The following is a 26,174-nucleotide window of genomic DNA, read 5'->3' as shown; positions in this document are numbered from 1 at the left end:
ATTGTTTTCAAATGGTTGAAAAGGTGATGAAAATGCTAGATATGCCTTATGCCTGTGGATTAAAAACAAATATCACTCCTTGCCATAAATGCTGCTTCTCTCTCCTATTGTGACAGCTGATAATGGCTGAAACACAGTTCCTGCATTAGCAGGGATCTCAACAGCAAGGGGCTTTTGGTGGGAACTTCTCAACTTGCCTCCAGGCTTGTTAAATTCTTCAACAAAAAGTGGAATGCATGTGTGTACAGCATGGAAGCTGTACTTGTTCCTAAGTTCTGAGAAGATGCCTTGGCTTTCATTTATTTAGGTGGTCTGTGAAGTTAAAACTGTTAGTTTTTTTTGTTAAGGGCAGAAGACAAGAAAAATATATTACTTAATGTGTGGTAAAACAATTAGATAATAAACTTTTCATTTACAAACTTGTCTTTATTTTCTAGGTTTAAATAATTTTCAATTATTGTATTTGCTTTTTTGCAGCAAAAATATGAACAGAATGAACTTCAAAATTATGTTGAACTAAGCTTTTTATCTCTTTTTTTTTTGCTAGCAATTGCTAATAAATAAACAAGAATTGCAGGCTTGTAATTAGAGGTTTAGTAGTTGTTGCTTAGTTTAAAATGACCTTGAAAGGGTATTCTGCTTTTCATCTTTCTTTTCTATTTGCTAATGTAAGTTCCAGCAGGGCTAATTCCCTTTCTTTTTTTTTTCTCCAAGGGCTTTGTTGCAGTGAAGGCAAAACTTTGACTTTTGTCTCTTCATATTTATGATAATCTCCTCCTTGTCACATTCTTAACACTTTACCGCATCCACTTTTGTTCCATTGTGAATGTCCCTTGTGCTCTAAGTCCAATTTTCTGCTTTTACCTCACAGTGCTTAAACTATCCATTCTATTCTGCTCTGTTTTCATTGAGAACCAGCCCTTAGCAGCTAGATAACGGCCTGTTACTGAAGATTTCTTCTTTTCACACACTATAATACATCTTTTCTCTTCCAAAGAGATTTTTGGAGCTCATCAAATGCCCCTGCTACAGAACAATGCATCCGTGTGCTTTCTCTGAAATAGGTTTTCTCTTCATAGAACTTTGAAATGCTGACTTATTTATTACTTTCTTCTAAAGAAAAAGCAAACAATTTTATCAGTCATGTTGAATTCTTTTGTTCTCATTTTTTATAATGTAGGTATAATCTCTGGAAAGCTCTTAGCTGCAAGTTTTTAGAGGAAGCCAAGATTTTCTTTAATAATTAGTTCTGCATTCATTACAGAGGACCAGGCTCTTGCAAGTAGTGTTGGAATTATCATTTGAGTCCAGTCCCATGTTTACATGCTTTCATGAAGAAGAAATGCCCATGTCACAAAGCAGAAACACATGTACTGAAAGGAGCTTAAAGGTCAAGCTGGCCTCCCTACATCCTGCTTCTGTTTGGCTCAGTACTCTCTTCCTTTCTCCAGAGCAATTCACTTTGATTTAGAAATTGCAGAGGGCAAAAAATAACCAACTACCAGAAGACCTAAATGAAGTTAAAATTATCACTTGTTTATCCTGGCTGCTCCTCTTGAGCAGTAAAAGGCATGAACCTCTTGCTGTGTATCATCTTCCTTGTAGGCCAAGTTCACCAACCAAACGGTGGGTAGCGCATGACCTCAGAAGATGTGTACCCTTAGTGCTGAAACTCTCCTCACCTTCAAGTCTGCTCTGTCACACCCAGAAGGCCACAGATCACATAAGAGCAGAAGTTACATCTTTTAGCTAAAAGTTAGATAAAAATGCATAGTTTTACACTAGCTATGATGACCTTAAAAAAAGTGGGAACTGAACACATAACTAATTGTCTTTGTTCTGTGACAACAGATAATCCTACTTGCCTATGCAAATATGATCAGTACGTTTTTTTGTTTTCTGTTTTAAATGGATCATAGTTATAGATTAGGGATGTTGACCAATAAAGTGTGATAATTCCATATCTGAATATAGGGGTTTACAATAAACAAAATAGGGGAGAAAAAAAGGAAACAACAAAAAACCAAAGCATTGTCACAAAAGTTGAAGCATTCAATTAAACAATATGACCATCAAGAAAATAAGAGCTGAAGCATAGCAGATTGTTTTTTAATTGTATCAATAAGTCTATACAAAGTAGAACTCTTAGGTTCACTCATGTTCATTTGCTTATTTGAAACTTCTTTCTTTCTGTGTGAATGTTAACTGTGTAGCACTTAGTGTACACTCAGCCCTTCTTCTGATGTCTCAGTTGGACAATTAACTCAATCAGCTACATCTACAGGAAAACTTAGGATGTGTGACAACATGCTCCGAGGTGTTTAGCTATTAGAGACTTAACTGCAGTAGTAGTATCTACTGGGCTGCGTTAAAAACAACATTCTTGTAACCATCCTATAACCAGTGAGTTGTTCAGAGTGTTCCAAGTGTAATTACCCATAGGTTAAGTAAAATTTGCTCGAGTTTCCATCCACAAACTTGAAAAACTGAATTATCCTGCTTAAACACTTTTGGTGAACAACACTTTCCCCTGAACGTGTATTGAATCAGTGGTTTAAAACAAAGAGCACTGTACTGGGTCAGAAGAAAGAAGTGCCCAGAACAAAATTGGGAACGCCAGCAGTAGTAATAAATCAGCCTTGCCTATTAAGTAGGATTTCTAATTCCCTCAGGTTGTTTTGGCAATAACACTAACCTTAGTTGCCCTCCTGCAGGAGTAAGTGGCTAATGAGGCAGAATGATCTATCAGTCACTGCCTCAGTCAGACTGCTGCTGCTGACTGCTGTCCAGATCTAGGGTAGATCCATCCCTCAGTCTAAAAGGGCATGATACTCTGGGATGTGCCATCCTGAAAGAGGCATGCAGAAGGGCTGCTTTCAGAATGTAGCCCAGGCATATCAGTTGGCCTCAGTCCACCAAGTTTCTTTCAAACCTGTGCAGAACCTCCAGGAATATTCATGACGCAGAAGGGCCATACTGTCAGGCAGAGACACCACACTGTTTCTGTCATCCTATTTATGAAAGCAGAGCAAATTGAGGTTGTGGGTTAGATTAGAGAATTCCTGATGCTGTGCTTACGAATACCTATGCTCCTTCCATCCTTGGACTGTGTCACAGCTTCAGAGTAAGCTTCCTGTACAGTATCCGGAGGATGCGAGTACCTCAAAATGGGTTGCTCAGCAGCCAGCATGCTGAGTGAGAAGCTGTCTAGTCAGCAGGGTGTGCTAAAAACAGAAGTGACTCATAAATCTTGCTTCTTCTCTGAACTGCCTCCAGCACCTTCTTAGAGGCAATGCCAGAAGACAGGCATGCAAGTCCTTTTTTGCAAAAGCTGAACAGTGATGACTCCTCCCTTGGAGATAGCAACACTGGGTTTGCAAAACCCAAGTGATGAGAACTCACTCATTGAGGATAACCTTAGGCTTAGTCTGTCCTCTGTCCAAGGGAATTCAAAGTTTTATCATACAGGCTTTCTCTGGTCTACAGAAGAGAAGGGAATATGACCACACCAAGCATTTCCATGTGCAAAAAACCCTAAAAGTTTTAAACCTATGAAAATCCCTAAATAACCATTCATCCTTAACTTTATTTCAACAGCAACAAAAAAACCAAGTAGTTCTCTTTTTTATTTCATTTTGTTACTTCCTTATCTTTATTCTGGAGTTTTGTTCTCTAGTATTGCTCATGCGTGAGCTGGATGCAACATTCTTGTGGTTGGGATCCTTGCTAAACTGATTATCTGAGGAAATAATTGCAGAACAAGCAATAGTTGTACTAACAGCAGAAATCAGTGCTTATACTAATACTTTATAAACTGCCTCATTTTAAGGCTATCAGTTATTAAAAAAATTTCAGATATGCATAAGGGCATCTTTTTAAAATATGTCTTTCCAAAACATTGTAGGGAATGCATGGTTATTAGCCTCAAATTCGGATTTTTTACTTTCTTTCAGTAGAAAAATGTTTCAAGTTGGAAATTAAATGTCATGTAATTGATCGGTAATTTTACCTCCTGCTGTGTACAGAAGGCTATTGGATGATGGCATAGCATTCTCAACAGGAGGAAAATGTGTCAGTTATTATGGGACAATTAGTTTCAATTTTTGCCATTTTACTTCCATGTGCTGATAAGATTGTCTTAAAAATCTATGTAGAGTAATTAATCATAAATATCAACTAACTTTTTTTAGAGAATATTTTAACTTAAGAATCAAATCTAAGTGCAGATGCTTCCTGTGTCCCCATGTTCTTTCCTGCACTGGTAACATTCAAGAAACAGTAATTTTCATGTAGCTGCAATTAACAGAACCTGTCACAATCAGTCAGCTTCTTTTCATGGTTTTGCATCATTGTTCCTGATTTCAGTACTGCAATTATGCGGCTGAAGAAAACCCTGAAAAATCTTCTTGACAGCATCACAACTTATGAAAATTGTGTATTTCTCCCATCTGTTCACTAGAAAAGTCTTGGATTCAAACTGTCATTGTTTGCTCTCTTGCAATAATAGTAGCATATAATGAATGCTCACCTGGGAGGAATATACCTGTGATACGTATTTAGAGAAAGATGTATTTGTGCTCACATGGGTACTTTACACGTGTCTGATTGAGATCTGTGTGATGACATACTGAGATTTTTTAAAACTAGAATGAATGTACCTGAAAATTCTGAATCTTGATCATACAGAATTTGCAAAGTTTGATCTACAAAATTCACTCATGTGGTATTTTTCTCATTAGTACCCCAGGGTGATGCATCTAAAGCTTTAATGCCAAATACCAACTATTTACATGTTTCTAAATGCCATAAACATAATTTTATCATAGGATCTGAAAGACTAGCTGAACTGTTGTCTTTTTCCACCTACCACCAAGTGATGTAGCCCAAATTTCATGAGCTTACTGTGTGATCTGTACTAAGTTCTCAAAGGTCTTTGAAGTTCAGTTTGAAATTGCATTCATGATGCAGATGAGGAATACAATCTTACTGCATTTTCCTTGCTTCCTTAGCTTTATAATACTGTGGATGTAATGGTGAAAAAACACTCGATGATGAAGTTAAATGTGGTACTCATTAAATTCAGCATATATGACTGAACATATGTAGAGAGCAGATCTTTCTCAGGAAAAAGGTGCCATTTTTATATAGTCACTTGTCAGAATCACATTCTGAGGTACCAGTTACTTCACAGCCTAAGTCCAAGGCTGAACTAACGTGAGAGATAGCCCTGAGCTGCACATCTCAGCTGCTCTCAGTTTGGTTCCTTAGTGCATGTACCTAATTAATTTTGCTAGCCCCATGGTTACTGATTGCAGAAACTGAGGCATATAAGAAATTCTAATAAAGAAGAAAATTCAAAGGGCAAAGAGTGAATTTAAGGCTGTGCCAAAGCAAGAATATTAATAACATTTCTCTGTGTTATTTTACAATTTCTGTTATGTTGTTCCTTGTTAATTTTACTATGTCATAGTTAAGCTCTGTGACACTTCACTAGTTTATAGGCTTTGTTGGAGCCATTGATTGGACAGGAGCCACATATGGGAATATAAATTGATTTTATGCAATGTACGCAACAAAAAATATATTGATGTAAAGGGCTTCATTATTTGTAAGATTACTCTAAAATTATATTGGAACAGCAAGAACACTCTGTGGACTGCATTTGAATTTCATGCTTAAATTCAGTTGAACACTAATTTTTATATAAATTCTTTTGTCTTACACTACTGTAAAAAGGAAGTCTGGAAGTAAATACCAGGGGAGTAGAAACACAGATTGCAGCTTCAGGAAATGAGATGCAAGTGTGAAAGATGACAGAATGATCATGTGGGAGGAAATTAAGGTAGTTTCTTTCTTTCTTTCCCTTATTTCTATTAATAACTAGCTATTAACAAGGAGCTCAGACATTTTAAACCAGCAATTGCTATAGTAGATGAAGAGAGAAGGTTTAAATTATACATACTGTGAAGCTTTGGCAGGTAACCTCACTGCTGCTGAAACATGACAATAACATCAACATCCAGAGACACAGGGCTCTCTCCATCCCCGTTACCTCTAAATATCAAAGGAAACACATGACTAAGAAATATACTTAGAGGAAAATAAAAGTTTCAGAAAATGGTCTGGAATTTATGTACTGAATCTTGACTTACTTTGACTTTCTTGACACCACTCTTGACTTACTTTGCAATGTGACCTAAGCATAGATGTTTCTCTGTAACTGCTGTGAATTCTCTGGCTTCCATGTGCTCTTCAGCATTGCAGGAGCAGAAGTTTGAAGTGCAGTCAAAAATTTTGGCTTTTAGCTGGAAAGAAAATAGTGTCAACTTCACTGCTCTCAGTGAAATTAATTTTGGTTGTATCAACAGCTTAAGGAGTGAATCTGAAAATACATCTTTCATATCTTGGTACTCCAAAATACAGTGATTAGCTTTTCATAGATTGCATATCAGACTCTGGTGCTTCCTGAAAATTCGAGACAAAGTTTCTCTTCCATAGACTTTATTATAAGATATTTCAGAGTCTTATGCTTCAAACAGTTCTGCCATATTTAATAGATGGGTGCACAGGAAGCTGCAAAAGAAACCTGCAGTTTGTGCTGTGGATGGAAGAATTTGTCTTTCTCCAGTACTCACAATGTCCATATCCCTCCCAAAAATTTTCAGGGGATTTGCTGTCCTTGGACGAACTGTTTTCTGTGACATTATATGGTTAGCTTTGAAACATGCTTAGACATGAAATGCTCCATTATAATGATGTAAATTAAATAAAATGGTTTTATTGTAACAGAGAACTGTGAATTATTCTATGTTTTTTCTTCATATTTTCTAGATTTATCAGATATACTAAAAAAGTGAATTAGGCTAAGAAGAGTACACAGAGACTTGGCTATTATTTTGATACAACTCATATTCAAATAATAGGTTTTCAGTGTGAATATTAGACTGGAAATCTGAGAATATTTCACTTTCTCATGAGAATTAATTATATTTGGCCATCAAGTGATTGTCTTTCAGATGTTTTTCTAAAAATATTTGTTCTTATTTTAAGTGAATTCTGGAGACTGATATGGAGTTCATGTCTAATAATGGGAAGATTTATTTCCTGGTTCAGGAATGTGTTGTAGATAACTGTCAGCCTCAAAACTTAAAGTTTTTGCTAAGTGTCAAAAAATATTTCTGCGAAGCTCTCCTTCCCATTGCTGCTTTGGGGTTGCAGCACTTCTGCATGACTTGGTATGTGACTGCTGTGCTTTCCCCACACTTGCTTAAAGTTTGGCTCAGATGTCTCCCCCTCCATGTATTGGGATTCTCATCACTCCTGGCTCACCATCTCACAGTTCTGTTTGTCTGCAACGCTGTGCTCCTCCAGCCTGCTCCAGGACAAGTGATACTCCTTTGGCGGGACATGCAGGCATAGACATTTCTTAAAACTGAACAATAACGTAGCCATAGGCTTTGGGGAGAAGATTTAGGTGCTTTATCTTGTTTATTCAGTTCATTCAGCCAGTTGCTATTGCTGTGGTGTTAGTAGCAAGCATTGGAAAGCAGTGTTAAAGAGCTGATGTACGGACGACATCTGTGAAGTGTCAGTTCATGTTTCATAAAAGGCAGCAGGAGAAGTGTCTCTTTTCCACTGAAAGAGGCGCAGGGATCACTCTGGGGCAGGTGGGGATGTTGCTGGGACATTTCTTGTGCCTTGGTAGGAGCACAGAGAGGACCCCTGAATTCTCATACCAAGGTTCTTCATCAGAACTTTTTTTTCCCCATGAACTGTTGGCCTTTCATGTACCTTCTTTAAAGTAGTACTAAATCTGGATTGCATTGTAAACCTTTGTGGTAGTCATGAAAAGGCTGTTTTGATACATCTTTGCCATGACCTTCCATTCTTCTGAAGATGTACTTACAGTCTCATCTTTATAAAAGGCCAACAAAGTCTCTTTTCTGAGCTTGTCTTTTAAAATAACTGTCCTTTACTGAAGTTACAAAGAACCTAATTCATTAGTAGGAAGATGAATGAGCAAAAAATGTATTATTAACATCCCAGAATGCTTAAATCTAAGAAGAGATCCCTTATTGTAGGTACCTTTAAACATTTTGCTAATGATCCCATCTTCTCATTAATTAATTTCATCAAAAACACTCTAATGGAATGAGGTATATTTTCAATGTGGTGCAAACCTTTCTCTGGCAGTACTGCATTCTTACCCTGGGTGTACTGGCACTAAAAGCTAATAGTTGCTTTCTCTTTCAGTGCTCAGGTGCTGTAAACAAAAATGATCGAGGGACACAACTGTGAGATTTTTCTTCTTTCTTGGAGAAGTTTTGTTATTACATTACATCCATTACATTGGATGTGACTGCTGGGTTAAACGTATTTTGTATGCTGAAATGATAGGCTCTCCAGGAAATACCATTTAACAGTATAGATCCCAATTTACATCTTGAGTATAGTCAATAGCTCTGCTACAGTTGCAGCATTAAACATAGAAAGAATGATGACAGTTACTTCTGAAAACTTAAACTACTCATAGCAACACTACAGTTGTATGTTTTTAATAATTTCACTAACTTCAATTTTTAGTATGGCAAAAAAAAAGAGAGGCAGTAAAGAAAAAGGACGCTTTCCAGAAAATTTCTCATTGGGAGGTAATTATTTGGTCAGCGTGAGATGCCTGACCTGTTTACTGTCTCACTGCATGCAGCTTGGATTCAGCAGATAAGAGAAATGAGCAAATATAAATTGTCTGAAATCCACCATGTAGAAAGAATGTCGCTCATTTTACACCTATAAGATTATGTATTTAGCAGCTGCTGTGGTACTGTAATTTAACCACATAGAAACACACCAATTAACTTTCCTGCCCTTTGGCATGTTATTATTTTATTTTCTTTCTTTTTTTTTTTGTAAGGCTATAATAATTCTCCCCACGATTTTCCAGAAGGTGATACAGTGTTCTTGAGTTTTGCTCATTCCAGAAAATCCCCTTTCTGTGTGAATCAATGTGGATGGACATCCCACAGAGTTCTCATTAATTTTCTGACTATTCCGTTTATTTTTTAGGCTTTGGGGAGATTTCCCATGAGATTAGTCTTCCCAAATTGTCCACATCTTACTTTGGATATGGCAGAATGTTTGCAGACTGTTGCCGTTTGAGCACATTCTTTCAACTGTGATTTCCAGAATCTATTCAATGCTCTGTTCAGTTCATCCATGTCTGAAGTTTTACACCTCTTTACTCTTCTCCTAAGAGCCATTGCTGCTTTACAATTTTCTTAAGAGGTGCTTTCCAATGGCACTGTCTCCATCAGGATCCATACCAGCGCATACTAGGGCAGTCAGCCAATACTTTGTACTTCCATAACAAAATCCCTTGCTTTTTACAAATCTCCAGTGTGTATATGTGTATTTCTCAAAGGCTCCATTTTCAGAGGTAATTATGTTGAAATTATGTAGAAGTTTGAGCTGATAATTCATGTTTGTCAGAGTTATTCTTGCATAGGGAACAGTAAAGCTCGAAATGCCTGGTCTCCTCAAGGGTTCAACTGGATTTTCAGTCAACACATACCTACTTCTGAATAGAGGCAAGCATTACTTTGAAGTATTTAATGTGTTTCTCCATTGTGTCATTTTGCATGTCTTATAATGACTGTATGGCACTACTGGCCAGTGAATGGGCAGTGGTATGCCGAAGAATTGATGTGGTCAGGAAATATAGTCTGTGCTACATTTTATAGAAGCTTGGAAGTTAAATTGTAATTTTCTCTGCTGATATAGTAACCTCCTCAAGCCAGGTCTAATAAGCTCTCGGAGGCCTGTAACACACCCAAGATAGCTTAGTTACTCTTGGAGGCACAAAAATCAGCAGGATGGCTTCTGTTGCAGTGTTGGAAACAAAAAGGTTTAATAAAATCCAAAATAACAAACAAGAGAAACACTGAGCTAGGTACCCGACATTCTTGCTCCTGTTAAAACACCTTACAAAAGCCTCTAGTTTCTTTGTTCACTCCTTTTTCTAGTTAATTGCCATGGGGGATTTTTTGGCTTCTGTCCAATTAGCTATCCTTAAGTTTGAGGTGAAGTCCCCTAAGCCTATGAAGGGTCTTTTTCACCTAATCGAGGAGAGAAACTTCTGGGCTTCTTTCATTTTGAGGGGACAAAGGATAGTTTTGTCACTCCTTCAACAAGAGGCACACTCCTATATTCTACAATTAAATATAATCTTATTTATGATATAAATATCTTAATAATCTTATTTATGATTGGATGTTGCACATGAAACATATAATATTTCATACATAGCACTATAAACGTTGCAGTGAACATTGAACTGAAAATCATAGTTGAGTGGAATGACATTTCATTTTCTAACTTACAAGACGTTTTTGCTTGCAACTACCATTTCATAAATGGCAGAGAATCTGCTAATGATTTGTAGATCTTTACCTTCAGCAATGCGCTGCAGCATTCCAGTAACCCCGTTTTTTTTTAAAAGGCCAGTTGAAATCTAATTATTCTGTATTCTGCAGTCTCTAATACTATCATGGTGTTTCTACTGTTATTGTGGAAAGCTGCAGCATTACACTTACAAAAGCCATCAGATGTTATAAGCAAGTGAGCACGTGCTCTTTGCAGGAAGCTTTTTCTGAATCAAGATTCTTTTTTCAGCCCCTTCACACCTTTTTGAAATATCAGGACAGTGTCATTGGCATGTAAAGGTCAAAGGTTCTGTGGCAAGTCTCAAACCATTTGTGCATGCCTCATTAGACGTAGTGACCTCTAACTGCACTCGGAATCTGCTGAGGCTTGTTCCTGGACATCACAGGAATAGTCTTGTTTCGTTGGTTTTTCCTCCTTTTAAGTAAATCAAAGTGTAATGCCTCAAATTTGTTCTTTGAATATATTTTCAAAATATAGTTCAAAACTAGAAGCAAATAAATTACATTTGCCTTAATTTTTAATTAGCTGAAAGTCGTCACTGCAAATTGTGTCTTCCATTGCTAAATAAAATAGTCAACTGCCAGGCCTGAATTAATTAAGCAATATATTCTAATTAAGCAATTTAATTTTGATTTAATTATGATATACAACTTTCCTTCTGATTTAACTGACATTCATTGACAAAATGCGATAACATAAAACGGCACTAGTGTTTACAGCTTATGACTCTGCATGTTTTGCTTCATAGTGTTTGGCACTCATCAGAGCATATGGAAGTCTCTTAGTCTGGAATAGCTGGCATTTTATTTGTTACCAAAATTATGGACTACTTGATTTTTTTTGTTGTTTTGTGAGGCAGTTGGGGAAATACAGATACCTCGGGCTTGAGCCAAATGTATGACTATTAACTGGAATCTTTCCATTGACATTGGTCTGCTTTTGATAGTGAACTGCTCCCATGTTGTTGCAGGGAAACATTCAAGACCACATGCTTATGAAATATTTATGGAGATGTATTGTATACATATTCTGTGTCAACATCAACATGATTTTATATTAGGCTAGGGACTTGAGAGCAAGGACAGAAGTGATGGGTAGGCAGGGAATACCACTTCATTCACTGCTGCATCAATAAAATTGCTACAAAGTATTCACTAAATTAAGCAATACCAACCCCCTATTTTGTTAAAATGTTTTTCATCATACAGGAGTATTGGAGAATGGCTTTTGTATTCCAGACTACGTCCATGTGCAAACCCCTGTTTAATGATAAGAATGGTGAGGATGATTTCAGAAAGTTCATTCTGCCTGCAGTCAGGCCTCTGCCTGCAGGTCTTCATGACTGAAGCTGAAGGAAAAAACACCAATTCTCCTCTTGATTTAGTGATTTGAGCACTCTTAGCAACATCCATGAAAACAATCATGTAAGACAAGAAAGGTCATGATTAATCATATTGCATGCAGTCAGGTGCTTTAATGCCCCTTCTGTTTTGATGTGTTGTGTTTTATTCCTATGTTGATGTTTAAATTTCTCAGGAAAAGCTCAAAGGCCAAATGTCTTTTGAGGCTGAGAGCAACTGTACTCTTGGAGCAATAATGAATGTTTGTTATTTTTCAAACCCTTTTTCCCTCTGGTTTCTGAAATTATTCAGATCAGTGATATTTATGATGCGGCAGAAAATCAGAACTATGTTTTCAAAAACTGAATAAACATTTCAGCTAGCCTTCCTGTGTTGCAGGAATTTCTATCATACCTTCTCATCTTCATCTCACTAGCCTAAAATTCTACTCTATGTGACTGTGGTAGGCTGACCCTGACTGGGTGCCAGGTTCCCACCAAAGCTGCTCTATCCCTCCTCTCCTCAGCTGGACAGTGGAGGAGCAAGATAAGAACAGGGAGACATCAGTCACCCATTGCTGTCACAGTCAAACCAGATTTGAATTAGGGAAATTGGCTTAATTTATTACCGATCAAAGAAAAGTAGGATATTGAGAAATGAAACTAAATCTGAAACAGCTTCCCTCCCCCCTCCCTTCTTCCAGGGCTTAACTTCACTCTGGATTTCCTCAGCAGTGCAGGGCAATGGGGAATGGTGGTTGCAGTCAGTCTATCACACGGTGTCTTTGCTCTCCCTCCTCCTCACGGGGAGGAATCCTCACCCACTTTCTCTGCTCCAGTGTGGGATCTCTCCCTCCAGGAACTTCTCTAATTGGAGTCCTTCTCATGGGGTATAGCTCTTCACAAACTGCTCCAGCATGGTCCCTCCCTCAGGGTGCAGTCCTTCAGGAGCACACTGCTCCAGAGTGGGTTCTCCATGGGGTCACCAGTCCTGCCAGCAAACCTGCTCACTGTGGGCTCCTCTCTCCATGGGGCCACAGCTCCTGCCAGGACCCTGCTCCAGCACAGGTTTCCCACAGGGTCACAGCCCCCTTCAGGCCTCCACCTGCCCCAGTGTGGGCTCCTCCACAGGCTGCAGGTGGATCTCTGTTCCTCCATGGACCTCCATGGACTGCAGGGTCACATCCTGCCTCACCATGGGCTGCACCATGGGCTGCAGGAAAATCTCTGCTCTGGCAGCTGGAACACCTCCTGCCCCTCCTTCTGCCCTGCCCACAGTGCCAGCACGGCTGCTCCTCTCACTTATTCTCACTCCTCTTTCCCAGTAGCTGTTGTCCAGCAGTATTTTCCCTTCTTAAGTCAGTTATCCCAGAGGTGCTGCCACCACTGCTGGTGGTTTGACCTTGGTCAGCAGTGATTCCATCCAGAGGCTGTCTGGAATTGGCTCTGTGGGACATGGGGGAATCTTCTGGCAGCTTCCCGCTGATGCCAGCCAGTAGCCAGCCCACTGTTAACACCTGGCCTCGCACACTCAGCACAGTGATATACACTCAAATAAAAGTTTTCCAAAGTGCCCATTAAACAACATGAAATTAAAAATATGCTGATGTGGGATTATGCTTGTGACAGCCTCATGGATATTTCAAAATGGCTGCATTTAGACTCCCTACAGATGTTGTATTTTCATGAATATAGTAAGACATCTGAATAATTTAAGAGAATGTTGTCAGTAGCAAGTGTCACACAAAATAACTGGAAGGAAAATTGTCTTCATTTAGTGAAGATAAAAATGCATGCAAATCAATTTCTATTTAATACACAGTTTTAAATAGGAAACAATAGGTTATTACTTTGACAGGAAATCACAAAGTGTTTTTATTATGTCCTTATCACCTTATTTATTTCATATGTGGAAACTATCCATGATCCACACCTCTGTAATTCCCACAGAAAAATAATTATGTAAATACATTGAAATTTGCACATAGGGGCATTTATTACTCAATTTGCTTATACTTTCAAGCTGAAGAGAAAATGTAAATCTGTATGAGATTTTTACAGGAATTTTGAGGTTTCAAATTTAGCACTTCCATAATGCAAACCGTTGGAAAAGTGCTCTAAGCAATAGAATTATTCTGGCTGAAATTAACCCTGCAAAATACTTTTCTCTCTTGTCTAATAAATATTTTATGAAGAACCTGAAACTATATGGAAATGAAGTAATATTTACCCAGTAAGCAGGAGAACCAAGTGATATTCTGCCTATTTATTCGTTTCTTGATGTGAGATACATCTCAATTATATTACCTTTTGGTTTTTTGTTCTTTTTTTCTTCAAACAGCTTACCCAGGAGTTAAAATGGTGAGTGAAAGTCATCACGAGGCCCTGGCAGCACCGCCAGCAACCACAGTAGCAGCAGCCCCTCCAAGTAATGTCACTGAGCCAGCCAGTCCGGGAGGAGGAGGAGGAGGAAAAGAAGATGCATTTTCTAAGCTAAAAGAGAAGTTCATGAATGAACTGAACAAAATTCCACGTAAGTAAAACCTGATTGATAAAAAAGCTTCTGTTGGCAGACTAGGTTTAATTTGACATTCTCTTCTTTGACATTTATTTAGACAGCATACTAAATGTTTTCTAGTCAAACTGGAAAAATCACAAGATTAAACTAGTTTTGTAAGTTCCTCAAAGTTAACTGAAGGAGAAAAAAACAGAGTCCAACTCAAATTTAATTTATGTCTATTCTTGGTATGTCAGATTAGTTTGGTAATTTTTACTGATTAATTACTGCTGAATCATTAAAACTGAAACTAGAGAACTTCACTGTGGCTGTGGGACCAATAAGTAAAATGTTTCCTATCAGTAGCACTTAAGGTTTCATGTTTATGACAAATGTGCATGGCCATATTTCCTTAAAGCAATATTTGGCCAGAACTCACACATATTGAGAAAACAAGGAAACTTTGAATCTGTGGAGATTAGAAAACATTGAAAGAAATGTAAAAATTGAGTTTTAACAAGAAAACAGGTAATACATCTGTAATGTATGAAGATAGCTGTGCTTTTCCCACTATTTATTCTAGCAGATCAGCCACTGAATGCTGTTTGCACAAGTTCATGTACCTGTGCTGAAAACTTAAAAATATAAATATATATTTCTGTGAAATTAATAGAACTAGTCAGCAGGGCTCTTTTGGTCTTTGGTGCTAGAAAGTATTGATTCAAAGTTGAGGCCTCAATTTGTTCACATTAAAAAAAAAATACAACCATTAACTTTGTGCTGTTGTTCATGATAATACTGGGGTTCTTGAATCTGTTTGATATGTTTTACTATACATACACTGGTATCAATTATAGGACTAAGTCAATATTGTCAATGGCATTTCATATAACACAGAAAAATTCCTTTTTGTTACTGACAGAAAAGTTACCTAATGCTACCAGCAGATCATTTTGGCAGTTTTACGGACAAGAAAGTGAAGGCTCTGTGTGTGTGTTTTAGTAGCATGCATTAGAAAGTAATTGAGTCTGTAATAACTTCTTCTTTACAAGAAAAAGTAAATGTAAAATATTTCCAGGGAAGTATTTTAACATATGTAAGAGTTTTCATTTTTAGAAGGCTATCCTTTGTGTAAAGAAATGTTCTGTGACTGATAAAGTCAGATTATAAATTTGAATATTAATCAATTTTTTTTATCTCTAAATGAATCTTGGCAATGTGGCAGGTGCAGTTTTAGATAAATTGATAGGAAACGGCTTTGCTCTGTCACTCAAAATTCCCACTTGCAAGAATTAAGGTGTTATAGAGATAAGAAGTTTGTGTGCCAGTATTTTGGTGATCTGTGCAGTCCAATGCAGACCATACTGAAATGAAATTGTCTGATGATGTCATGGGAAAACAAAACTAAAGAACAAAAATATAGGAATAAAAAGAAAAAAGAGAAATGAAAAGACAAGATATTGAGGGGAAAAACAGTCAGAATTTGAAACATTTGACTTGTAATTTTTGTCTCACCATGCTATGTAAATAACGTAGATGAGACTTTTATGTAAATAGCCTCTTATTTTTAAACTTTGCTTTTAACTTTGCAAAGGCATGAATGGCTTCCAGTATGAGGAACTCTATAATGGGTAGCTGTAGGAAAAGGTTTGTGGATAGAGAGGAATTTGGAATGCCCTGCTGCATACTTTTTTAAAACCACAACAAAAACAAGTGGAAAGTCCAATCTGGTGAGTCTTTTCAGGTTGAACTGACTAAAACTTCTATTATGTCTTCATGAAAGAAAAAAGCCCCTACTCTTACGTAATGAAAATGCTTACTTAGAAAAGTATATTAGGTCATAAGACAAATCTTATTCCTTATGAAATACATCATATTATTTATAAAATAAGGTACCTTCTGCTGATAGTGACACCAGAATATATTGCCACCATCTTAGAAGTCTGGTCTCTTATCCAAGATCATGCAGTACTGTTGTCCTGGAGAAATGAACCTAAGGTAGTCACAAATCCCATGCCAGTTGTCTGCTCTTATTATAGAGGCTGCAGATGTGATTTGTTCTTCCCAGAATCTATCAAATGCTGGGGCTATTTAGTGTTGCTTTCTGCTATACTGGGGGGATTTTGCCATTTCAAGAAGAAAGCTGAGTGTTCATTGTACTACAGAGGGGCAAGGAACTTGTGTGTTTTTGAAATACTAAATATGAATTAGTGCCGTTGACATATTTGAGCATTTTATATTCCAAATAAATTTCTTTTGCCCATTTTCCTCGATAATAAATCCTACAAGAAGGGACCACATTACACACATCTGTATGTATTTTTCATTTATAAACTAACAGAAACACAAAACAAATAAGTTTAATTAGACTGTCTAAAAATATTGGGGACAGGACAGGAGGGCAGAGGAGACCTCATTTCCCTGTTTGAAGATTATAGCATTTTCTCATGAGTTGTTCAGTTTATGCCAGTGGGAATTTGTCAGTGTGGTGTTTTCAGCCTATTACAAAAAAATGTCATAGTGCTAGAAAAGTTTTCAGTACTTACTTCCTACAACTGGCTGCAAATTTTTGTTAGAATCTCTCTTAAAACAGAGCAGAATGTAAATTAGTAGAGACAAAATTGTTTGTGTAGTGCCTTTTTTGGAATTTCTTGCTGTGTGAGAGAAGAAATAGGGTGCATGGGCCCAACTGGGATGGCAGAAATGCTTGGAAGTCTAAGAACACTCCCAAGACCATGGACCAGGTTATTCAGACTGAGGACCTGACTTGAGTCTTACACTTGGCAGCGGAATGTCATCGTCAGCAAGTTTTCAGATGAGGGACATGCCTCTTGTTTTGTTCATGTGCTTTATAATTTTTACTTCCAAAGATCTCGTGTTCATCCCCACATGACAGGTAAGACTTTGAAATCTCAGTGTTTATTATGAGAGGACCTTTTTTCAGTGCTCTGTTGTTTATGTGTGAGATAAATAATTAAATGTTTTAGTTGCCTCTGCCTATGATGTCTGCAGATGGAAAATAAGCCATCATGATGTAGTGGATATATGTATGATAGGATAAAGTGTTGTGAAAAAGCTCACCTGCAATCAACTTGGTTTGAGTGCTAAAAAGGCCAAGCCACAGTAGGGCCTAATTTATGTAGTCTTTTTTCTGTTTTGTCTTAGAAATTATATAGTATCAAGTCATGCTTATATTGAAAAAAAAATAAATACAACATTCTAATCATGGAATACATGATAACACAAATAAAGGTACATCAAACTACATCCAGCTGAATCAATACTGTTCCTTCCATGTAGCTTAAAATAGAAGATTCATTTCTTTACTAAGTTTTGTAGAACAGACAGATGTCAGAAGTTAAATAGTCTAAACATACCAGCTTACTGAAGATATCAGGATTGCCATTAAAAGTTTGCTTTGCAAAACTACAAGAGAAAAATCAATTTAAATTAATGCAATTCAAATTATACTGGTGTTTTCTTCTGTGATGTATACACAAGACAAGTCTTATTAAAAAAAAGAAAAGATTAATTTAATAGAATGAGGAGATAAAAGTTCCAAGAAAAAGAAAGGACCTATTTGTATCAAGATGCATTTATTTCAAGAACAGTGATGCAGTACATAAACTGGGTTAAAATTTTCATTGGTACAAGCAGAAAATCTGGAGGTTTTTTTCTTGATTTGTATCTCTTTAAAATAGAGCATACACCACATTTTGTGACAGGAGAACGTAGGCTTCCAAAAGCACGCACATCATTCAGAATGGCAATGTCCTAACATACATTTCACTCTGGGTAAAGCAAGTGGGATAATTTTATTACAATGAGTCATACAATTAAAGTGCAAGAACCCGGTAAGTTACTGAGCCATAACTGGGAGGAATTTTTTTCTCTGTTATGTAAATCCCTGCATTTTGGTCGTGAGTGGCTGATTTGCATAATCACAGTACAGTTGTTTTTCCAGAACTGAACTGTGTGTAAATGTCACTCTAACTTAATTGGTTCTTACACTTTCAATCCCTATTTATCTTTAATCTGCAGGATTTTAATCTGTTTACCAGAAGGTGAAAAAAGGCACCATCTTTGCTTTTACATTTCACATATAGCAAATTCAGCAACTGAAAAAAGGGGGGAAACAGAGCAGATAAAACAGCACTTACTCTTCTGAAAACAAAATGCATTGAATGATTTTATAAGATCTATCAGTTCTTTCCTTCTTCTTTCTCAGTGCTCTTACATCTGGATCTTTGTCTACAGGCTAGGAAAATATCTGCCATACATTTACAGTAAGTCTGTTGTAACAAGACTGTGGTAATGGCAACAACAGCTTTTGGGTGGAGACTTTAAATGTCAAGATACTAAGACTAACCATACACAAATAAAAATTGACATAAATTACCATTAGTTTATTTAATAACTTTAAAATCAAAGTGGTGTTGATATGTTTTCTAATGGCACATTCCTGTATGAACAGGAGACCACATTCTGCCAGTAAACAAGACAGCAAAAATCCAATAAAATTACAGCATGCATCTGATTGAATAATGATGTGCTGTTAATGCTGGTGGTAAAATCTGGAACAGCTATAACAGCTGATTGCATTGAATCCAGGATAGTGTCATTACCACTGTAATAGAAAGATATTGCATATTTTCAATGCTCATTGCTGCCTTACATTGTAATTATATGAAAAGTTACATTCCTATACAAACCCCGTTTTGAAATGTCTGGCTGGCTTGCCTCTCCATTTGGCTTCAGTAGCTGGTGCTTAAAACCCCTGAATTTGATTCATCTTGTACAACTGACTGCTAATCCCCCAAAACCAGAAGCTCAAATCTCTGATAATTCAGGCTAAAACCTGATGTTCTGTGCAGACTTCTCTCACATTGCAGAGAAAGTTTTATTTCCCTCCCCTTGGACTAGTGAATAACTGTCAAAACAAAATGGGACTGGAGGCTGTAGAGAGAACTGTAACAAAAAATGTAAAAATAACTGTAAGACTCAGGTCCGGTTTAATTCTAAATAATATCTTGTTAATCTGACTACCAAGTTGTATTTGGGTAATTTAGCAAATAAATTAATTAATTCTGGATTTATATCTTTAGCTATTTAAGTCAAAATTTCAGCATTCAGCAGTCATCTTAAACACATCATTTCTTTCTCCCTGCTGGTCTCTGCTATTTTGCCCTTCTGCCTTTCTTGCTTGACCAGCTGAGGTGTATTAAGAGTGCTTATTGCCCTCTACAAATGGCAGTAAAGTTAATTTCTTAATTTTTCATTTGTATGTGGCATCAAGATTATCGAGGAGTTTTTACCAGATTATGTCTGTTATTAGAAAATTGAGGATTTTATTCATGGGGTCTTTCTGAAACTTAATTTTTGTAAGCTGACAGCTTGATCATTTGCAGAAAACAAATTCATTAGGCTTCTCCCAGTGTTTCCCGGAGCACAGGTGTCACTGGTACAGGGAGGAGATGGCACATTATTTTCTAAGTTCATAAAAAGGATACAAAATGCTGATAATAGAATGCTTTCAGATTTAGAAACTGGATTGATATTGTATGCATACTGTAAAATCAGCATATTTTCAGCAAGAGCTCTGATTTATATTTTCACAGTACATGCCAGTGTTAGTCATTGCCTAATATCTTAGGTTAGCCAGAAAAGAATTGGGTTTCTGCTTCAGAGATCATCCTGAGTAGTAGCTGACTGCCTGTAGGAATGAGGATATGTATACATACATTTATATGTGTGCACACGTAGATTTAGCAAAATAACAGAATTCTCAGCTTAGGAACAGTCAGACTTTGGCAAAATCCATTTGGGTATCTTGGCAAAGAATGTTTGTATGGAGAGATTTGGAGAAGATAAAGAAGTTTCTTGATGTTCAGGGAAGTCTGAAGGGCAGTGCTGGAGGAAGTGGGACAGCATGAATTCAAGTCTTCTTGTCTCCCTTCCTGTCATAAAATCATTCACAGCTACTCATGCCAAGCAGATACATACAGCTTTACACTGCAGAGAAAACAGGGAAAATCAGAAATAAGGATTTATTTTGGAACACTGAAGTACAAGTACAAGACAGAGCACAATATTAGATGGGGGAAAAAACTCAATTATTTCTAAATATAGCAATTTAAATGTAAGTATCAGATTACTTTGTTTTTTCCCTGAACGCCCCAGCCCCAGAGTGTAGATGAGAACTTAATTTCCTTTTTTTAATGTTAAATAAAATTTCTGGATCTCCTGCTGATAGGGAAAAGCTTGAAAATAGTTCCCACACACATCCAGAAGACATAAATATAATGAGAAAAACAGTTCAACTCTTGTTATTTTATAAACTCATTATATGAAAAAGCTGTGATTATTTCTAGGGGTCCAGTATATTTTGTTTGCTTTTAATGAGGAACCCTGAAAATACAGCTTTTAAATCCCAAATGTATAAATAGATGCTGAGGGATGGAAGAATGGAAATAAAAACTCATGAGGCAGATGAAAATTCTTGTCTGGAAGGAATAGCATGTGGTCTGAGATCCCACTGCGTTATACTCCATCAATATTTTAATGATTGATTCTGTCATGTAGAATTTACTTATTTTTTTACGTTATTGCAGTTTACAATCCATGAGTTATTTTCATATGCCTTCTGATGGGCTTCCCTTAACATGTCCTCTCCTTAAACTTTAGGGTTCATGACAGCTGCCAGTTTGATCCTCATACAGAACCGAGCAAGGAACCTTGCTCGGGCTGTTAGAAGTACACACTGCTCGCGCATGACCTAGAAGTGCTGCTGCTGCAGACTGTAGCTGGATCTAGCACTAGCAAGCACACCTGCTTGCCTGGAGGTTACATAAGATCATTGAATGGTTTTGGTTGGAAGGGACCTTAAAGATCATGTAGTTGCAACACCCCAGCTGTGGGCAGGGAAATAATCGCCTCCAATCAAAGAAAACTCAATCCGTGCATCTGACGCACTTATGTCCAAAGGAGTTCCCTGTTCCTACAGTGGCCATTATCTTGGCTGCTTGGACAAGCCAAGGAGGAAAGCAGAAATGAGAAGAGCAGACTCCTACAGCTTGAACCAGAGCAGCAGCTGCAGCACTCTCTATCCCCAGGACAGGGAAAGCCTGTCACAGACTAAACCCATATCCTCCTCTGCATCACCTTGAGAATGCATTGTCCCATCAGAAAAGAAATGCTGTCTCTAAGCCAGTAGCATACTGGGAAGGTAACCTCAATGTCAAACAGAATTATACATTATTGATTGCATGTGTCTGTAGCACCCTTTTCAGAAACAGCCGTTTATTTTGAGTTGTATATTCTGAAAGACAGGGAAGGAGAAGTAAGTTCTCCTATAAAGCACATGATGCTGAAAACATTTCAGTAAAATATAAGAAAACAAAAAAAAACATGTTCAGATTAGCTTTTAAGGTCAAGGGAATGAAATTCATCTATAGCAGAAACAGGGGTGAGCACCTGCCTTTGGTTTGGTGATGGCATTTTAACAAGGGGTGTCAGACTACCCCCAGAGGTCTCCTCTAGCACATCACTGTGATTATTATCTTATATGTTACAATTACTCTGGTAGGTATTTTATTGCCCTATAGATATGTCAAGTTGCGCCAGTACCTTATAAGTTGAGTAGAGAATTCAATTTACAAGCAGAAAACTGAACATGGTTGCTGGCTTGCTTCCAGTTCTGGGAATGTATCTTAAAATTTCATTACTTTGTGTGAGAGAAAGTGCACTAAAATTGTGTTTGCGTAAATAAAAGAAACATAATCTTTGTTAGCCTTTTTCAAACTTACCTGCATATAAAGTGCCTACAGAATTACACATTATCAGTTATAATTGTTTCTAATCTTGCTTTAAAAATAAGAGTTCATGGAACAATTGTTCTGATTTTAAAACTGAGAATACATTTAAAGATTGATTCTCAGCAATGTACAGCATAAAAGATAAAAGGCACCTATGACTGTGGTTAGTAGGTTTTCTTTTGAAAAGTATGGTTTAAATGCACAGTGAAAATATAGGAATTGTTGTTTAGATTTATATCCATCCTTACCTCAACTAATTGTGCTTAGGCACTGTGGCAAGCTAGAAAATATTCTCTCGCCACTGTTATTCTGAGAAATTGTTGTAAGTTGGCACAGGTGAAGAACAGAATGCCATTCTTTGTTGTTATTGTTAACTATTCTGCTTAGAACTGGGAGAGTTTCCTGCTGAGAATTGTCCAAACTAAAGCCTTGTCTGAGGTATTACAAATATATAATAACCCTCCTTTGGTTAATATGATTTTTAAGTGTTTGTCATTTTTTGAAAGACACAAGAATACTGATACGTGAAATAAAATCCCTGGTCATCAGTGCCATATGCTAAGGTGGGTGAAAAACTAAGGCACTGACCACCAAGAGAAGCTCTCAGGAATACCATAGGTGCACAGCATCCTTTCATACATTCATTTTATCTTTCATAGTCTTGGCTTTTATGTCAGGCAAGCTCTTGAATGGTTCCAGATCAGAACATCACTACTGCTTCCAGATCATGCAGCCACTTTGCAAGAGCTGTGGAAGTGGCCTCAAATATTCAGAAGAATCTTGGTATGGGAGGACTTTGACTCCACAGAAAGATGTGGTGCTGAACTTGAATGACTGCCTCATGAAGGCTGAGTTCCAGCTGGCAGCTGAACAAGCCATCTGCCTACTCCTGTGCAGATTTCAGAATCTGAATCTACTCTTAATTACCAACTTCAGCGAGAGCTCCCTAATTTGCTCACAGCCCCTATATCATCTGGGGGCATGTTTCAGTACTGTAGCTGGCACTGTTTTCCTATTACAGTGAGAGCCACCAAAATGAAAGATGAAGTTTATAATTTCAGATGGGAAAGGCAATTTGACTCACATCTTAAAAAGGCGCTCCAGAAATTATTAGGCTTTCTACACTTAGTTTTTAAGAATCAGACTCTAGAATTTGAATTTACAGATCTGAGTTAAATGTGTTGATCCTCTTCAGAATGACTTAGAAATAGGAGGCCCAGGTTCATCTAGAAGGAAAAAGTGGTATTTGCAATGGTACTGATCCCACATACTTAGATATCTAGGAAGGCCTCTAGGTTAAGCCCTTTTAACAGAAAGATTCACAGCCTTAGAACACTTTCTCTGGGCTTGGAGACCTGATTTCATTCATTTGGAGAGCAATTGCTTCAATCTGTTCTATCAATGTACAGTCTGAGAAAGAATAAGAGAGCTCACTGGGCTAGAGGCCTGGCTGAAGGACAGCATATGCATTTTGCTGTGAAATGTCTTTGGACAAAATGAGCAAATAACACTGGGTATTTAAGGCTCCTTGTGCTTCAAGTGTTTCATACAAGGTTGCAGAATATGGCAACATGAATCCCACATTACTTTTTTAGCTCTTCCTGTAGGAAAGGCAAATCCAAGTTTTCCAGCTTCATCCGTTGGTTTCCTTTAGTCTCAGGAAGACCTGAGGCTAAGGTATTATAGGCTGCAGCCTGAGTGATACTCCTGAGTCTTGACTGGCAGCTCCTTTATGGTCAGTCTGAAGCAGCCGCACAGACAAGCCATCTATTTGACCCAGGGGAGTAGGGGTGTCAGCTCCTTGAAGAGGAAGGGAGAAGGAGTATGTGAAAGCTGGTGAGCTGCCAACTGGCTTGGAAGTCATTTCCACACAAGAAGCTTGCTTTCTCCTAGACCTCTGTCAGGACCATAACCCATTTAGCTGTACCCCAGTGGGGAGGGAACCTCCAGGACTAGGAGGTGTCAGGTTCTTGGGTTGTTTTTTTTTCTTGTTGCTTTGGTTTGGTTTGGTTTTGATTTTTTGTTTGTTTTTGGTTTGTTGTTTTTTTGGTTTTTTTTCTGGAAGCAGTTTTTAGAGAGGAAATGCATTCCTCACATAGTTAACAAGATAACAACGTTCAATAATTTTTACACCTTTCTTATAGATGCTTTTATGGTCCTTTCTTCCTTACCACCTTTCAATGGATTTTCTATTTTACTTCTGTTTCATTTATGTATTTATTAACACTTTCCTCCTAGCTGGAACTCGCATGAAAAAATCATCACAAGCAAAATACTTGCTAACCCAGCATTCAGTCTTGTTTATCCTTTAGGTATCAAACTCCCAAAATAGATATTTTATCATGTTTCCTAAGACCTGAGGACTCAGTTTTCGTCAAGCATGTGCTTTTAGCTGGAATGTGGCATTTCAGGTCTCAACCCTGGAGTCAGTTGTTTGTTTGTCTGTCTGTTTGTTCATTATATGCCATGGGTACAAATTTACTTGCAGCATGAGCAAGGGAAGGAGGATAGACAAAGATAAGGCAAGCTTACTATTCATAAATTTCAGCCTAGTGTAGCATTGTAGATTACAGGTCAATGATAGTAATCACTTTATAGGAAGCTATTCCAGAATACCAGTTTCTAAATTTGTTTGCCTCATGAAATAATTATTGATGAGTTCTAAGGCATAGGACAGTGAGGTGGCCAGGACAGTGGGAAATAGTATGATGGGTGGAGAGGACCAGTGGACAAAAAGTACTCTGTGAACTCAGGAAATAGTGATAACATAGCATGAAGGAATGTCAACATTGACCTGACTATTCTGAAACAGCCATGCATTTATTTTGCTTAACAGTGAATACAAACTGCAAAAACATTCCTGCACAATGCTCTTCTTAGGTATAGGCATGCGAGAGGAATATGTATAGGAAGAGACAAAACGGAAAAGAGAAACTAATTACAACAATCTCTTTTCTATTCAGTTAATGCATGAAGTGTTTAAACTGTGCAACATCCTTGATTTTCAACAGCTCGTTTTTGTTAAGCACTTACTGACAGCTGGGCTTTGATTCTTCAGAATGCACAGGTCTGTCCAGAACCACTACTACTTCTCAGAAAAGTGTCTGTGATTTTGTAATGAGAAGAAGCATTTTATTCCATTTATCCTGGTAATTCCTGTTAGAAAAAGAACAGAAAATATATCCTCTTTAAAAACAACCAACTAAACTCCTAAATTGTGTCCCCATTACATAAAATAATTTGTGATACCAAATCCCTAAAGGCATAGCAAAGCTAGCTGAACCCTGCAGTGCAGCACAACTGCAAATTGGTGAACAAATTTTTTCTTGTTTTCAAGTCTTTTTTCTTGACTGACCTGCACCTCTCCTGTAAATAACTTAAAAGACGATAGGATTGCATTCTTAATTGATAGAGCCAGCCAGTAAGTGTAGCATGGGTATGCAGGCTGAGTCCAGGTATTGAAATGCTGCGCAGCAGGTTTTAGAATCTCAAAAGGTTTAGTCTGGTAAAATATTTAAATGTGTACTAACCTTTAAGCTCCTGAATGGTGCATCAAATTAAATTTGTCACACACAAGTGGTTTGGAGGATCAAAATTGTAAATAACATTTCTAATATGTCCTGTAATTTACCTGATGAACTGCTACACTGATTCTTCTTTTAATGTAAATTAATTTTACTTTTGCTGTGGTTATTTTAGTATAAAATACTTATTTTATTAAAAGTTTGTAACTCTACAAGTAATGTAATTTTAGAGACATGTCACATGTACATAGTGGTAGAAGCAAATTTCTTTTCGGACTTTCATAAATACCAGTGTAATTATTTTACCTTCCATTTGATTTTAGTGGGCTGCTTGCTGAGAGTTGTACCCACTTTTCACATGGCCTATTATCGCAGCACACATTTTCATGATCGTTGTCAAAAAAAGAGCATTTAGGACAGTTGTTTAGTTTAAATGATCAGTAGAGTGCTACTTTGAGATCATTTGGGAAGGGGACACACACGCAGAAATTTTCCAATGGAAGCCATTGGAAGAATGTAATTACCTCACTTGGGACTTGAGCCAACCCAGCAAACATCCA

The 26,174-nt window shown here is 37.4% G+C and overlaps 1 protein-coding gene across 2 annotated transcripts in view; it reads left to right on the top strand.

Moving 5' to 3' along the window:
* Positions 1 to 26,174, top strand: part of SYT1 (synaptotagmin 1) — a 333,835-nt gene that overhangs the window by 194,811 nt on the left and 112,850 nt on the right. For both annotated transcript variants that reach the window (XM_030960947.1, XM_030960948.1), the window contains one exon: positions 14,121 to 14,312. In XM_030960947.1, coding sequence (XP_030816807.1) covers positions 14,138 to 14,312 — 175 coding nt within the window. In that variant the 5' untranslated portion in view covers positions 14,121 to 14,137. The remainder of the gene's footprint in view (positions 1 to 14,120; positions 14,313 to 26,174) is intronic.

Source organism: Camarhynchus parvulus, chromosome 1A, assembly GCF_901933205.1.
Source record: "Camarhynchus parvulus chromosome 1A, STF_HiC, whole genome shotgun sequence".
Lineage (NCBI taxonomy): Eukaryota > Metazoa > Chordata > Aves > Passeriformes > Thraupidae > Camarhynchus > Camarhynchus parvulus.
Note: the sequence above shows the minus strand (reverse complement) of the source record. Positions and strands in the feature narration are given on the sequence as shown.